Source organism: Fringilla coelebs (assembly GCF_963513975.1).
Source record: "Fringilla coelebs genome assembly, chromosome: 3".
Taxonomy (NCBI): Eukaryota; Metazoa; Chordata; class Aves; order Passeriformes; family Fringillidae; genus Fringilla; species Fringilla coelebs.
Window position 1 is genome coordinate 30,676,824 of NC_140030.1, and position 17,127 is coordinate 30,693,950.

At 36.5% G+C, this 17,127-nt stretch overlaps 1 protein-coding gene across 9 annotated transcripts in view; it reads left to right on the forward strand.

The window, feature by feature from the left end:
- The window catches only part of RIMS1 (regulating synaptic membrane exocytosis 1), a gene marked incomplete at both ends in the record, with an annotated part of 301,933 nt that overhangs the window by 226,785 nt on the left and 58,021 nt on the right, over nt 1-17,127 (forward strand). For 3 of the 9 annotated variants that reach the window (XM_084203370.1, XM_084203371.1, XM_084203373.1), the window contains one exon: nt 10,361-10,473. The exons of 5 other annotated variants lie outside the window; for them this stretch is intronic. In XM_084203370.1, the coding sequence (XP_084059496.1) occupies nt 10,361-10,473 (113 nt within the window). Of the gene's footprint in view, nt 1-2,039; nt 2,070-10,360; nt 10,474-17,127 lie in introns of all 9 variants that reach the window. One more of the 9 variants, XM_084203369.1, reaches the window with a different exon arrangement.

The window sequence follows — 17,127 nt, forward strand, 5'->3', positions numbered from 1 at the left end:
TTTCAAGACATCACAATTTAATAGTCATTTCCCTAACTTATGCTACGAAAGAAGTGGTTTTGATTTTTCTTGTATTAATGGATGATTTTATAAAAGGACCTAATCCTATGAAGATGTTTTGGCTCAGTGACTAAAGCAGTGAAATTCTAAGCCATGGTAAGGACAATGGTGTACTCTCAATATGTCATTCTGTGCTGGGCTGCAAGAGATTTGCATCACGGTACTTTTATTTGCATCATTTTGAGTGGAACTGTGCAATTGTTAAGAGGGATGGGGATTCTGCATTGACTTTGCTTTTTAGCTGTTTCTATAATAACTTTGTGGTGTAGTTCCATGGTTTTGAAATTATACTTTCGTATAAAGGGTACATCTGTGATCTTTACTCAGTCCGTCCTCTGTCATTGCAGCTATCAAACATCACAGGAATTCTTGCTTGAATATGATTTGAGGGTGGGTTTCTACACTTTTACATAATGGTTGATTGTTGTATTGATCAAGGAAGTGAATATACCAGCAGATAGTCGGGATTATATTATTACTCTAGCAAGTAAATAACAGAAGAAAACAACACTGTTGAAATTCACGAACCAACAATATAAATGTGCAATGGCTGTAGTACAGCAACAGTCTTTCAGGGGTAATTTGTGCAAAACAGATCTTAATCCCTCTATCTGCCTTCTGTTTGGGTCTTCTTTGGGTTTCTTTTTCATAGCTTTGACAATGCAATTTCCTATTTCAGAAGTCACATAATGAGAGTGAGGTTTGTGATGACAGCAGTTTGTTTCCATGTACTGTGATCCTGACTGGAGCAGTGGGGTTGTGTGTGTTTCCAGTGGCATCTGGCTCCAGCAGTAGGGCTCACGTGGTGGCAGCGAGCGAAGCAAACGTGCATCCAGCATTAGGTGTTGCTGTACCTTAGCTCATGTTGGAAAAAGCTGTGTACAGCACTTGTATGGAAGGTGAAGGGCATGTGTGTGTGTGTGTGTGCTGCTGCTGCTACATGAGGGAAAACCACATGAAGACTCTGCTGGGACTGAATGGGGATTACATGTATAAAGTTCATATGTGTGATATTTGTACAATGGTGATGTCACAGAGGAACAAAGTGTTTTGATGTCCAGTATTTTTTCTTTAATGAATAAGAATCAGAATTTCGTACAGGAAATCTGTATGTTGTCAAATAATATATTGAGTTGCAAGTATCTTTTTATATTTAACCAATTTAAGATCCCAAAAGAAAAAGAAGTGCTAGTGAAAACAGTTCTGTGTTTGTGTACTGGATCATTGAAATGTCGTTGCAGTGAGAGTATGGTTGTGGTTATGGTAAAAGATCAAACCTTTTCAGTCGAACATTTTTTCAAATCTATTAGTATAAAGATTGAGTGGCAGAAGAAAAAAAATAAGTCCTGTCAGTTCTAGATTTCAGCCTATCAGTGTTGTTTGTTTTGTCTCCATATTTCTGGTTTTATTTTTAAATTATTAGGTGGCACTGCATATTTTGAGGCAGCTTGTGGAATCTTTACTCATGCTGGAGAGTATTTTTCTCAGCACTGCTAACTTTTGCAAAGGAGTTCAAGCCTCATAGTCTTTTATGTTTTCCTTAAAAATGGATTTTTAATAGTCTGGTGGTTATTGAGTGTCGTAGATTTCAGTTAATAAAAAATAAATTTGTAGCACTCATTATTGCAGAAGAGGCTTCAAATAGTGCTATGTGGTTCAGAAGTGAGAGTGATATTTAAAACAAGGTTTTTATGTCATTCATAAATTTGGGTATGATGATACTTCTCTAGTAGAATACTTAAAGATTCCACAATCTGGTTCTCTGTAACATCATTGTTCCTGTTAATTTTAAAGAAAAAGTCATAGGCTTTATTATTTGTCATGGTTTATCACTTTAATTTTCTACATTACTTTTACATATGCTGTAGTACTGCCTACTGTACATGCCATTGTCATGTGTAACACATTTCTTTATCTAACTTTAAATTTGCTGATTTCTTTTTCTGTTTCCATCATTCCGTGCATTTAATTCATTGAAGAGCAAGAGAATTTTAACTCTCCCACAAAAGGTAAATATTTATGAAATTTTTTACAAATGTTTGGCAACTGTTGATACTGGCTTTTCCTTCATTATACTCCATGTCAGTGTATAGGTTTTAGTTAACAGTGTTAACATACAAAAAGGTTGTTTCTTAAATATCTCTATGCTATCTGATGCCCCTCTTTAGAATCTGACAGTGGTTTCTCTCATGATTTCTCATGCTCCTATTGAAATGCAATATACTGGATTTAACAGAGGTAATCATGATATTTTACATGGCTCAGAAGGTGCTTGATTGAGTTAATGTTCACTCAAAGACTTAATATTTTTCCTGAACTGTTCTTGAGTTCTGCACAGCACATGCTTCTAGTGATGCAGCCATGGTCCTTGGCAGCAGTGAAGGATGTTTCCTAGGTGTGGGCTTAGGAATAGGTAAAGGTGATGATGGTCAGAAACTATTTTTTGTATGCAGAGCCATTCTGAAGAAAGAGCTGTGTTCTATTTGCATGTCAGTCCCATGTCAGAAAGTTACTTCCGTTGTGGGGCAGGTTTTAGGGGCAGACATACAATGCTCACCTCCCCTGTGCTGATACCAGAGAATCAGTGAGCTCAAACAACAGGTATCTAAAGCTGTCCCACAAAGTGGAAACTGCAGTCTGTTACATCTCTGTCAAAGCCACATTGCAGAAAAGTCCTCTTTTTTTTTCCTTTTAGCTGAAAGTTGAAATTACTTCAAAATCCAAATGAAGCTTGCAGAGAAAAAGTTTTAAAAACCCACCCCACCCTTTAATGTTAAAATCAAAATACTATGCTACATAAATATTACTAGCACTGATTAACCTTTTCTAACCTTTATTCCTGAGTCCTGCTCATCTTGGGAAATTCTGGTCTGAATACAGGCTTGGGTGGGTCACAGCCAAACTGTGAGTTGAACTTGAATCAAAGTATTTCCTGCAACTACTTTGCTTTCTGAAGGGATGAATGTTTAGGTAAAAATAAAGCAACTTCTTCACTAGGTATGAACTCCAACACCCACGTCAAACATACAGAAGTATGTTTTCATGATAATGTTAAAAAGAGATGAAAAAGAAATATGTAACTTAGTTGTTAGCAATTAAATGTTATTTTTGCAGTATTTAGAATATACAATGAAATGTCTTAAGAAAGTGCTAACCGTGGTTGATTTTACAAATTATTTCTGTCTCAGTATTTATATTTCTCTCAAACAGGACAGTACAAATCAATCTTACCTGTTTGTTGATAATGCCTCTGTCAAGATTTGGGCTGCAGTGGATATTATTTTGTTTAAGCAATGGACTTTATGCAGACAAACTAGACTGTCTCTAACAGGTTTGTAAAAGAGCTTGTTTCCACAAGATTTGGATGGATCTAGCTCAATATCTGGGCATGTGTCAAAGGTGGTGGGATATTTACATGCACAGATGCCTCTGGCTCAAGGGAGCTGATGACAGATGAAACCCAGGGGCTAAAAAGAGCTGGGCAAAGGAAGAGCAGCCAGAAGAGTGAAGCGCCAGCAGATCTGGGGAATCATAAATATCTTAATTTGAGCTGATTTAGACTAGTAGCCCACTGTAAATTCTTACAAGAGGTAAAAAGAATAGACAGTGGGTGAGTTAGAGATGAGGATGGGGGAGTTACAGGATGTTTTATGAAAGGAGGCATAAATGTGAGGGAGAGGATATACTACTAAAGTGAACAACACTGACCATATGAGTCTGCAACAAACAAACATCTGCGTGAGTCTGCAACAAACATCTGCTCCATCAATGAAACAGGTTGCAACAAAGTCTTCAGCAGATTATGAAAATGCTGGGGGTTTTTTGCTGCCAAAATCAGTGGTTTGTTGTTTTGTTGGGTTTGTTTTGGTTTTTTTCCCTAATTTGAAGAGATCTGTGTTTGTTTCCTGTTGTTTCCTTTTGCATAGAAGCTTCTCTGTGGATCATCCCTGAAGCTCTTTGAGAAAGAACTGAATGTTGCATCATCCAGTTCATGTTTCAATATCTTCCTTCTGGAATGAGTTGTTAATATCAAGATGGCCACCATGCCCCTGTGTGTACTGAGAGATCCAAGCTCATCTCCCAGCTTGGAAACTTGACTATGTGCCTTGGTTGTGCCTTAATTATGACTGGGAGGAGGTCCAGAGAACTATTAGCTCCCATGGAAAGGAAATCCATGCACACAAGCTTGAAGTAGCTACAGCAGGTTCTGGTCAGGCAGAGCAGGGTTCAGAACTCTCTCCTTCATTATCTGCATGTCGCCATTATTTTTTTAAGTTGTTATTCAAAGAAGTCATAGCAAGTTCTTCATCTTGGCACCAAATTGATTTTTTGGTTTTACTTACCTTATATTTCAGAACATTTATCTTCTCGTGATTTTGTGTGCTTTTTAAATTTCCTGATAGAGTTTGCTGTGAATTTTTAAAGCCATGAAACCTATTGCAAGGATATCTTGTGTGTGCATACTGCAAAAATCATCCTGCAGGATCAACAGAAATGAAATGGAGACTCTCTGTATTATTTCTGAAGTGGATCATCCTGGTCTAACACCAGTGTGACTTTTCTGTGCCCCACAGCCATCTCTGCACTAGAGGGTTCTCCCATCTAAATCTCATTGCTACTTTCTTTCCTTGCCTTTGTTGCAGACATAAGTTCTGCCTAGTTTCTTCCTCAGTGGCCACTTCTCAAACCAGATTTTTTTTTATTTCATATATAATTCCTCAAACCAGATAGCTTTTCCCCCCTATTCCCATCCACAGAGCATCTAAGTTGCTCAGACAATTTCCTAGCTTTTGCTGTGTAGAAAGTCTGTGGGCATGCTTCTAGATGGCACTATAGCTGTAGCTGTTAGTCACTGTTCAACCTTTCCTCTTAATATGAAGACTGAAATTGAAGAATAGGTCAGACCTCTCTTGTCTTCTGGAATAAGTGCAGTTCTCTGTTCCACTGCCTGAACCTGTTGGGTTTGCCCCAGAAGCATTGTAATTTTGAGATAAGTTTATGAGATAAATTTTAACTTCAATGTACTTTTCAGTCCTTTGTTATGTAAGAAATCTTTGTGTCATTTTAGACTTCTAGACCTTTTCTCTTAAAGTTTGCATCATAAAGAATGGATGTGTGATATATTCTGGGAAGAGTTACAGCTATCTGAAATCTTGATGCCAATTTCTTCCTGTTATGTAGCTTACTCTGACATTTAATAGTGCAGGTAAGACTTGGAGGTTTTCCAAGTCATACTGTTTGCCTGTACCTCCTCTTTCTGCCTTGACCATCTTGAACAGAAACATGAAGTGCCTCAAGAGAAAAGGCTGCCTTTTTTGCAGACTTCATCATTACAGAAAATCACATGGCCAGTGCTAAGACGTCCATAGATTTTCTACAATCTAGAAAAGCACAGTATGGTTACCAGTTTGAACCACAGACCATGTAATGTCACCAGTCTTTCTGGCATTAAGCCCATACTTGGCTTTGAGCAAGAATGTCCTTTTAGAAAGGTATTTTCAATTAATGAGTGCAAGGGATGGAAATTTTTTCCTGGGCTTAGTCACCTGACTTTTTGAACATATATCTCGTCACTTAACTGATTTACCTACCCTTTTTTGAAATGTATGAGGGGATTCTTATTAGATGTTATTTATTGATGAAATACACTGTTTTCCAAAATTTTCAGAATGTAGAGTCCCTGATGAATGTTGCAATATGAAAGAATTGGATATGCAAAGAGTTAGAGCTCAAGAATAAAAAAACCCTAGAAATAGAAAGGCAGCTATAGCATTTTTGCTGTTTCTTGCTAGTTCATTATTGCTGCCTGTTATACAGTCCTTATTTAAATGATCCCACATAAGTTTCATGCATTATGCTGTTAGCCTAATAGATGGGTGTTTAAGGCATCATGTCATTTGGGCATTTTGCATCTAGCATGGAGTTTAGACCCCCTTTTAAACCTTAAAGGGAGAACTTTAGACCTTAAATTTACTTCTGTTTCCTTTGTACTGGCTACTATCATTAGTGCTGCTTTTGTAGCTCTCAATGGCTTTCATAGGGCTCTCAAGGGCTAGTCTATTATTGATGCTAATGCAAGTTTAATTTCTTATAAAGTCATATTTCTTGAATTGTTAGAGTCATATTCTGTGGATAACAGAAGTATGCCATATGACAAATCTGTCTAGAAAAGTTTTATTAAAGAAAAAAGGAAAACTTTATCTGCACTACTACATCTGTTAGTATAGTACATTGATTATTGTTGTGTTATTTTGTACATAATTGAAAAGGGAGCATATATTCTGAACATTCAGGATTCTAGCCAGTTCTAACTTCTCCCTCAGTTGAGCATTGCTTAGGAGTTGAAACATGCCCTTAGTAGTTTTCTGAGGATAGTAATAAAGATGAGGGCTGTCAGCTAGTAGTGGCACCAGATATAACTCTATAAATCTTAACGTTATAGTCATATATTAAAAGGAATGTGACTAGCACATAAAATCTTAGTAAACAGGTAAAGTCTTAGAAAAATTAAGTGGCTGTCTCCTTTAAGTAAAAACAACTGTACGTCTTTCTTAATTTTCTTTGAGGGTAGATTGCAGGCTGAAAATGAGATCTGTAGCTATTTTCTTTAGTTTATTCCATGCCTCTTTCAAGTAGTGTCCTACAGAATTGCATATTGTAGACTACCCCCAGTTCTGTTGCTGAGTATGATGCTATACGGTATGGAATGGTCCCTCTGGTCAGTTGGGGTCACCTGTCCCACCTTTTTCTTCTCACAGCCTACTTGGGGGCAGGGGGAAGCCAGGACAGGACAGGGGGCTGCAGCGGGAGGAACAGAGAAAGCCTCGGTGCTATACAAGCACTACTCAGCAATTGCTAAAACATTGATGTGTTATCAACACTTAGTCACAACTAGAAGAACAGGCAGCTGTGAAGAAAACTGCCTCCATCCCAGCCAGACCCAGTACACCTGGGATTCCAGGAGTCAGACGGGTTTATAAATAGATTAATGGAATTGAAATGTAACATTTTGATTCCATTCATATGTGTGTCTTTTCTCTCCTGCATGGCTTGATTGTTTATGTATATCATTGTTGCTAACCTTCACGTGGTTTATTAGTAGTAAGCTTTGGCTATCAAGTTGCACCCTTTATTTAAGCAGTCTGATCAATGAGTTCTCTCAATTACTTTAACGCTGATCGATCTCACATCTGAATTATCAGCCCTTGAAGAGATGAGAGTTACACCTCTTTGAAGTGTGACTTCTGACACCAGAGAGTAACACATTGACACAACTGATGTTGATTGTAGTTGTACCACTATTTTGAGACACTTATGGTAAATCTTCATTTTTTAATTCTAGAGCCACTCTAGAGTTTAAAGGTCTTGGGATTACAGAGCTTTGATCTGTAAATTGCTGTGTAGTTCTACCTCTCAAGACCTCCAGGAAAAGCACTCTGTAAATAGTGATGTCCTAAAAGAAAGTAGATCCATATTTTTCTGAGACAGGCTAAGTACTTTTTATGTCAAGTTTTTGTTACCTGTGGTAACCAGCCATGTTCCAAGAAAGCAATGTGATCATATGGTGTTGTTACCTATGGTTGTTACAGTTTTGCTAATGTGCTTTTTACTCCTTTGTGTTAGACTTTTTTCTGCTTCTCGTGATTAACATGTAAAGGTTTTCCCAACCCACTCGTCAGGCAGATAAAATTTTTCATCCCACAACTGAGCTACATTCAACATATGCTCAGATGTGCATGGTAAATAAAGCTGGAAAGAACACAGTTTGATTTTCTAGAGTAGTTTCATTCAGCTGCATTATTAGAAGTAAATTCACAGCTAATTGGTGTAAATTATATTATACTTCATGCACAAAGTCAAATTTCTCCAATAGAGAATTTAGATTTACTTCACAGTGCTCATTAATTGTTATCACATTATTTGATATAGTCATATATATATAAAGGAAAACCATAACAGGATTAAAACATAACAAAATTCAAGAATTATAGAATTAAGGTTGAATATTTACTCAGTCTTGACTGAAATAATAACCTCTGAAAAGCATTAAATTACATAACAGAATATTCTTTCCCAGGTATCTATGTAATACAGGGTCACAAACCATATGTATTTTTTAGTATAACATATAGTTGGCAGGCTAAAGGACCTAAAATTCACACAAAGAAAGGGTTATGTTTAGTCTATGCACCATACACATGCAGGGCTAAATTTTTAAAGGGGTCTCATTTTTCCCTCTGATTTCATATCCTCAGTCAATTTCATGCACGTATGATAGGATTAAGATACCAATTTTTTTTACTTCAGTCCCTAATTGATCTATCTTAATCCTGTCATATCTGTCCTTAAAATAAGAGGCCATCTTTAAAAATTTCACCTAAAGTGCTCAATTTTGCCTTCAGATACCTCCATGCAACTTCCATTGAAGTAATTGGAGCTGTGCCTGCTTATCTGATGGTGGAACTGGACTCATTGCAATTAAGGTACACATTTACTGGCATAATTAGTCATCTGGAATAATTGCTGGGTCCAGTGTGGCATTCTGCATGTGCAGGATTTGCTAGATTGGACTCTGCGTTATGGGAGACTGAAGATAATGATAACTTTATTTCATGCCTTAGATTTGTAATTGTAGCAGAATTTTAATGTAGTTTATTGTACTCATTTTTCTTATTTTTAAATAAGAAGTGCAGAAGGAATTCTCAATGATGCCTTTGTATATATTTTCATACCCAACCAGTACACAGACATTCTGTCATTTCCACAAGCACGTTACAAATGGTATGTGCAGGCACAATTGTGATTTGTGCAGTAACTTATAGTTTAAAATAGCTAATCCTGAGTGTGGTGCTTTTTTTTTTTTGGCCTTATATCTTTGTGCTGGCAAAGCACAGAAAAAAAAATCAATCTGTAAATAATGCCACAGTGTATAACTAACAGCATAAAAGCCACACATGAGAACTTTAGTACCTCTCAATTGAAAATACATAGAGTACTTATTTTCCAGTAATTTAAAATTATCTGTGTTTTGTGATTGCAAGTTGATTACAGGCAACTTTTATATAGGGATCTCTCTCCTGTCATTGATCTGGGGAGGGGCTCTTCGACTTATAAAAGTAGTGGTTTTGTAGAGAGTAATACAAATCCATGGTTGGCACAAAAGCAGAAGATTTTGTGGAGGTTGCCTCAAAAAAATTAAATTTGTTGACACATAAAAAATTCCAGCTTAAAAGAAGTTTTTCTGAGATGTTATAACCTGTTAAACCACAATAAATGTAGTGAATTCCTGTGATTTAGAATAGCTGCTGATAAATATTTGGGTCTAGTTCTACAACTGTTAAAAAGTGACAGTTTTCATGGTATTGATGTTACCTGTATTGCTTTGAATTTAAAATGCTACAAAGTTTGAGGATAGCAGAATATATAGAACCCTCTGAAATTTATTTACCACCACAAAGGTTAAGTTACTTGGAGGAAGCCTTGGCCCAGGGGCATTTACAGCACTCTCTCTGTTAGTGCAAGGTCAAATGCCTGTGTCAGGCACAGCCAATATGAATTACCATAACTTGTTCAAGTTGAAGATGCTCTTTATAGCACCACAACTCCTTGAAGGTGCAAGATACCTGTTTTTAAAGAAACACTGCCATATGGAAGTTGAAAACACAAGAACAAATAATTATTTGAAGTAGAGGTAATCATTACAGAACAAAGTAGTGATTTTAAAGGAGGTCTTGTTAAAGAAAAACCAAACTACTAGCAAATGACTGTGTTTTTGATATGACTGGTTGAATGGAGAAATTATTCCTTTCAAATAGTCTAAGCTATGTTAAACTGCTATGTTTCAAGATAGTAGGAGGGGTTAATTACTTTAAAAATAAATTTTAATACCTGTTTCATGCATTAATTCTTAGAATGCTACTGTAATATTTTCTACATTTAAACAAACACATGTTTAGATGATCATGGATTTGCATCCCCTGCATCCAGAATAATTAACAGGTGTATAATTCAGCCTGCCACCTAAATTTTTTCACTCTTTTCATATCTGTTGCACCAGCTTGATTATGTGTAGAAATTGGGATGTCTGCCCATTTTCAGGTAAAGACTCTCACAATGAAAGTGGTTGATTTCTTGACATTAGTGTTCCTTTGTTCTGTGCTTACACCCTGCTTGTTCTACATGTTTGTACATTTCTTTGTTTTGTTGAAATGGAAATGAGCTAAAATTGTTGCTAAACCATTTGTTTTTTTCCAAAACTTTTTCTCTATTTTTAATTGATTTTCATTGTGTGTTTTTGCAGCAAGCTTAGTAGTGGAGGAGCGAACGAGACAGATGAAAATGAAAGTGCACCGTTATAATCAGACATCAGGGTCTGGTTCTAGCCAAGAACATGAGCGTGAGCAATATACCAAGGTAAAGTCAGCAGTCTTGGAATGATACTTTGGCTTGAAAATTGAAGGCATAAATTTGTTTATTTAAAATATTATATAACCTTCAAGAACACTGTATTTTAAGTCCTGACAGAAATGTCTTCAGCTAATAGCTTTTTAGCATCATTTTTTCCCCCATCTGATGTGCATTAGAGTTAGTCTTTGTCATCAAGTAAAATTAGTCTGGAAAAACAGATATGCTTAAAAACTTCAGGAAAGCTTTTCAGAAAGAAAGTTCAAGAAAGAAAGGTCCTTCAACAGCTCTTAAAAAGAGACTTATCACATCTAGCTTAGGAAGTCGTTAGATTTTTAGTCCCTGGAGTTTGGAAAAGTAGGCCATGAAAGAGTAGGTTGGCCCTTGTTGCTGTCTGATGTGTAGAGATCTAGACAGAACTAGGTCCAATCTCATGCAGATGTTCTCATATTTGTATAATTTTTTTGCATCCTAATAATGTCAGAGATAAATTATTTCCTTTCTTGAAGTGCCGACTGATTACTTTGATTTCCTTTTCTACTTAAAGTTTAGAGTTTCTGTGATAATGGAATATATTGAAATTATGTTAACAAAGTTGTATAGAGGGATTTTGTTTTCTTGATAAGGCTAAAATGGTAGGCCATAACTTTGTAATTTAAACTGTATAGGGTTCTAAGCAAACTGATGAAAATGTCCTGCACATCTGCAGTGCTGCTTATAATTCGAGCTGTGAGGAGCTGGATGCTCCTGGAGATACAGAGTGAAATAGTGTATAAGTGAGGTACTCATCTAAAGCAAAATCACAGACTTACTTAGGAATGGTTAAAGAGGAAATCTGGCAGCTAAATTTTAATACCTAACAGATCTGAAAGATTGGTGCAAGATCTTGTTGCAGTTAAATAGGCAGACAACTTTATTAAGAACTTAAATGAACAGTTCTCAAAAGGAAGAGAAACAAGAGAAGGAAGGCTTTAGGTCCAGAATGGCCAAATTGTGGGATATCAGTGCTATTAAAAAAACTCAACTGCTGGGGTAGAAATTTCCAATGAGGTCCTCTATCAGAAGCAGGAGTTTGTTTAATTAAAACAGCTCACTTGCTGCTGGGTTTGCTGCTACCTTCAAAAGAGGTGCACTCAGGGTCCAAGAGGGTGAGATGCAGTGTGTCTCTGTGGTACTTCCCAACCACTTAACAAGGTAGAAAAAATAGTCAAAATAGGGTTGATAAAATTTTCATTAGAGAGAAGTAATATGCAATCTGAGGACTTCTGCCTGGATTCCCAGAGACCTTTGTTCAGAGTCAAAGGCCAGGTTTCTGAGTTAGATTATATGTTACAGATTGATTGAAATTTTTTTATTTATCATTCTGAAACATATTTTTTGCTCCTAACTCTCTAATATTTATGATAAGCATTATTTTGACCCTCCAATATGTTTTTCTTATTTGATCAGTGTAGATCCAATGTATGGTTAAGTAGTTGTTAGAAAACATCAACCTACAATGTTACAAATTTCTCTTATTCTTAGAACCCTGAGTTTTTAGGATCTTCTTTTGATTTTAAATGCATGTGGAAATCAAAATAGAAATCATGATGAGTACTGAATCAGAAGAACACTAAAATTATTCTATTCAGAATTTTGCTTCATTTCACTATGGTGATAGTCATCACTTTAAAAATGCTACCAAAGCAAACTTTATGCCACTGTCTTTCTCTATCCTGAGAAAATGGGGAAAAAATCAAGAAAATAACCAAGACAGATGAAGATTTGGACATTTGAAAATGAAGTACGTTGTATCAGCTATCGTGGTAAAACTCATGACTGAGACTTCTGAGAACTGAAGACTGTACAAATTTCTGCTGCCAAAATTTGTGAAAAGTCTTCAAAAGCTGCAGAAACAAGACTAACTTTAAATAAAGAAATAGATATATTAAGTGGTATAATAGGCACTGAAATAGTGAAAAAGAAATATTAGCTGACTATTAAAGAAAAAGCAATTGCAAATAGAGTTTCTCCCTCTTTAACCGAAATGCTTCTTTGTTCCTTAAATAGCAGTTTTCCCACTGTTCCAGAAAATAAATATATTTATTAGAGAAATTATACTGTGCTGAATATTGAGAAAATTGTCCATTCTGCATTTCAGAGCAATCAACTCACATGGGTTTGATTCTTCCAATATTTTTGCATTTGCAAATATGCTTGTTTTGTTGCATACAAAATTCTCTAAACCATTCAAAAATTTTCCTCCGGTATGGGACTGGATCATATTTGCAACGGCTAATTATACATATACAAAATAATTCCTGAAAGGTAAATAAGTTTTCCTTTATATTGAAACAAGCCTTTTTTAAACAGAGATATTGTAACTGGTCCTTTGCAATTTTCAGTCAATTTCTGATGCATTACAGTTTTGGAATTTTTCCCACTCAGTTTCTTAATTTTCTAGTTACAGTAAGCAAGCAATAATTTTCCAAACATGCACTATGCAGGTTTCCATTTTGAACATCCATTAATGGTTTTTGAATAGGCAACTGTCTGCCCTGCAACATTTGTATATGTCTTCATGGCTGTTCCACTCTGTTTTGAGACTTTCACAGAGCTCACATCCTTATTTCTTCCCTTTGCAGTGGAAAGACTCCATAATTAATGTGAAACAGTTAACTTCTAATAAGCAAAACAGAAAAAAAAAAAAAAAGGGAATTTAAGAAACCTCCAGACCTCTGAGGATTTTTCAAAAGAATTTAAACAAGAGCTTTAAACATGGCTGCCTTCTGTCTTATATATTGGAGAGGCTGTAGTGGCTAGTGTGCACATATTTCTGCTGTTTCAGTGCTTGAGAGAATCAAAACTTGAGAAAATCAAAACATTTGGTAGCATAATTGTAGATTTGCACAGAGGGGAATTACAGTGTAACTCAATTAGCCATTTAATTCAAAATACAGTAAGTTTTTTTATTCTATATGCCACACATGGAACACAAACACCATGCTTGCAGCTGCTCTGGCTTAACATTTTTTTGAAAGTTCTGTTTATTCAAGAGAGTTACTGATTAGAGCACTGTAGTTTGTACTTAAAAGGGATATCACTCTATATTTAGATGCAGTACTGACTTAGGACTGTATGTGATTGAAAAGCATTTATGCTAAAAAGTGTAATCATGGCATTTGTTCAGTGGCACTGTGGATTTAGCTCAATAGTTACTGTCTTAACTCTTATGTTTTAACAGTTAATGTCTAAAGCAGGGGCTGGGTAGGATCCTTAGGCTGACAGGAGGCTGATTATGTTAAATTATGCTGGGTAAGGCATCTAGGGCTGTATATAAAACACACTTTCAGACATAGATGTGACATCTTCTTTCGGTTCCCTTCACCCACCTTGAAGAAAAAAATCTTTAATATATGTCGTATTAAGATGGCAGTCACTCCAGTACTGGCTGGGTTTAGTGAGTTCATTCATTTTACCTATGGGCTTCACTGCAGTTTCCTCATGGTTTGACTTACTCATTTTTACTGTTCCCTGTTTGGAAGTTGAGCTGTGCTCATAGGAGTTGGATGCAATTGTAGGGAGGGTTTTTAGAGTCACTGGTGCTTAGTGGCCTCTGGCCATGGTGTGAGCTGATCCTGAGACAGAAGCTGGTGGGAGTCAGTGGTGAGTCCTGAACACCCTAAGGTGCCAACGATTGGGCTGTGAATACCAGCAGTATTCAGAGCAACCCCACGTGAGCAATCATAAAACTGAAGGTGCTTTGTGCAGGATTCAGTGTTTTCTGACAAAATTCCTCATTAGAGTGCCTCAAAAGATAGCTGCGATCTCCAGACTTGTGTAAGCCCCTGGATGAATCTGTGCATTTGTATTCCTCTTTCTTCATGTTTATAAACTCATTTGAAACCCATTTTATTTTCTCATTTCATTTCCTCATTTTAAGCACATAATGAGGTATATATTTGTCAAGGTTAGTCACCTGGGGCTTATTTTGCAGTCAAGGACAGCGCACTCATTTAATTTTCAAAGCTCTGAACTCTTGTATTCTTCATGCTTTTGGGAGTTAAATCTAGGCATATAAATACTTTCTTATTAGAAATACTTTCTAATATGAAAGATAATCCAATTATAATGAACTGTTAAATGACTTCTAAGATGTGCCTGATAATCAGGAAAATTGCTAGCATTGTTAGTCATGAAGGAGCTGTAAAATCATTTGTGAAGTACACTCTTTTGGTTTGTGGCTATGTTCTTCCCATTGATGTTAACACATCTGCAGTTCATCATACCCCTTTTTTCTCCTTATGCTGGTGAGCAAGAAGCAACAGCTCCACAGGTGGTAAAGTGAATGGAAGAACTGCATTCCAGCTGTTTATAGATGTCTGTTTTTGTAATATAGGCAAGGAAAGCACAGATATTTTTGGCATCTGAAACTAGCTGTTATTAATGTTTAAAAAACCAGACCTACTCTTTAGTAATTGCTATTGAAGTTGCTGCAAACTTCAGTGACTCTCCTAATGTGATGAATAGTGCACCTTGAAAAGAAGTGTTACATAAGCTTTAAGATATAATGTTGAAAGAGAAGTGGTAGCACTGAAAATATACTTCATTTTGAAGCTTCAAAATGATGTCATGTTTAAATATAACATCTCAGGGAAACTTATTGCAAATATATGTGCAGTTTCAAATAGCAGCAGTTTTTTCTTTACAGTAAAATTTTATTATAATATTTTTGAGCCTAGTCGGTAACCTGCAGGCATTACTTCATTGCAGGGAGCATATAAGCATGTTATTTTTCTTCTGAATTATAGATTCAGTATTCTAATTCTGTATTGCAGCAGTAAAATATTTTAATGAGCACTGCTTTGTGGAATAGTACTATTTATTTCTCTCTGTTTTTGAAGGGAAGAAAGGGTAACTTCAAAATTACCTTAATTTTGTTCATCTGTTAGCTGAGATGACTGATTATCAGATTGTATCAGAGGTAGGTAGGAAGTCAGGACAACTTGTATGCCTCCTGTAGAAGTCAGTGAATTAATAAGAAGCAGCAGGTATAAGAAGGAAAAGCTAAATCCAGAAGTAGCGGTAGTAAAATGTAAACTCTGTAGCACTCAGCATTAATTGTCAGCATCACTACTTTTTGTGCTAATCTCTGTTTCTGTGAAGGGCAAGGTTTTCAGTTTCTTGAGGATCACAGCCATGGCATACAGTATAAAGGGACAGGAAAAGCTCAGCCATGCCATGAAAATCTCATTTAGGAAGGGATGCTCCATGTTTTTTGCAGTAGCTGCTCCATGTTTTTTGCAGTAGCTGTGTGATTGCAATACAAGTAGAAGACATGGATTCAGTTTTTTCTTTATGTCTCATCTCACTGTAAAATTCTCTGTTTACCAGCATATGAAAAATTGTCTTTTAAGCCAGTCTGATATCTACAAAACAATTCCATTTTTCAGATTGCTGGACTGTTGGGAGCAAAACAGAGTGAGGGTATAAATATAGCCCCCACTTACAGGATGATACCTGGGCTGAAGACCCCTGCACCAGGAAATGGTTTCATATTAATACTGAACAGTCAATTGATGAGGCTGAATCTCTAAAAGGCCACTGATGCACAAACTGGGACTTCTAACTTCTCTTCCAGTATTCTAACCAGCAAGCTGCACAACCACGCTTGATGCTTTCCCTCTCTCCCCATCTTTCCCAGCCTACATAGATACCCCATGAAAGGTGGATCAAATTCAGTACAAGTAAAACAGAGGGTCTTTTTCGTGACAAACCCAGTCCACCTGTTGAATCATAAGTAGAGTGCCAACAGCTACATTCAGGTGTGGCTTGGAACAAAGGCCAGCAGCCAAAACCTCCCTCAATACGTAGAAGAAAGGCTTCCAGCAGGACAGCTTCCAGAAGTCACTGCATCTGGCCTTGGTGGTTCTCTGATGGGGGAGTTTGCCTTCTCCAGCAGCAGGTCATGGTCGCTCAGGGACCGCCTAAGTCTACTACCATGGCAGGTTCACTGTGTGCACTCTCAAAACAAAGACTACAAAGAGAATACAGACTTTTTGATTTTGCAGATTGACAATCAGTTTAGCTTAATAGAAAAGCCAGATCATTCCATGTGTCCAGATGGTTTTCATATTTTTACATGTCTCATTTAGAGTAGCTTGAAGGATTCATTAGGAATTCTTTAGAAATTTTGCATAAAACGTCAAGTCTGATCCAGGACTGGGGCAGTTTAACTTATGCTGGAGAGAATTAACCATTCAGTTTTCTAGCCTCTGAATGCTTATATTTAGCCTAAGTAAAAAGTTTTCAAACTTGTATTCTTGCTTTGAATATTTTTTTTTGAGTTTCGAAGGAAAACATGTTATCTTATTATGAAATAGGTCTGATAAAAATTAGTATGCTTTGTGTTTCCATTTTGGAGTTACCATTTTTTCTTGCAGTCTGAAGGACAGCAATCAGCAAAACTGTTTAACAGACTCTACAAGCCCTTAACAAAAGGTGATCTGAATAAACATATCAGCATAGTCTCAGCCATTGGGCATTTATATTCAGTAAAGTCACAAGTCACTTGTAAGAAGAACCTCCCAATAGATTCCTGCTGTAGTTGAAAAATTTTTTTGAATGTCATGGTACTTGAGTTCTTTCTGTTGCCCATTTTCTTAGTTACAGCCTTGTCTCCTG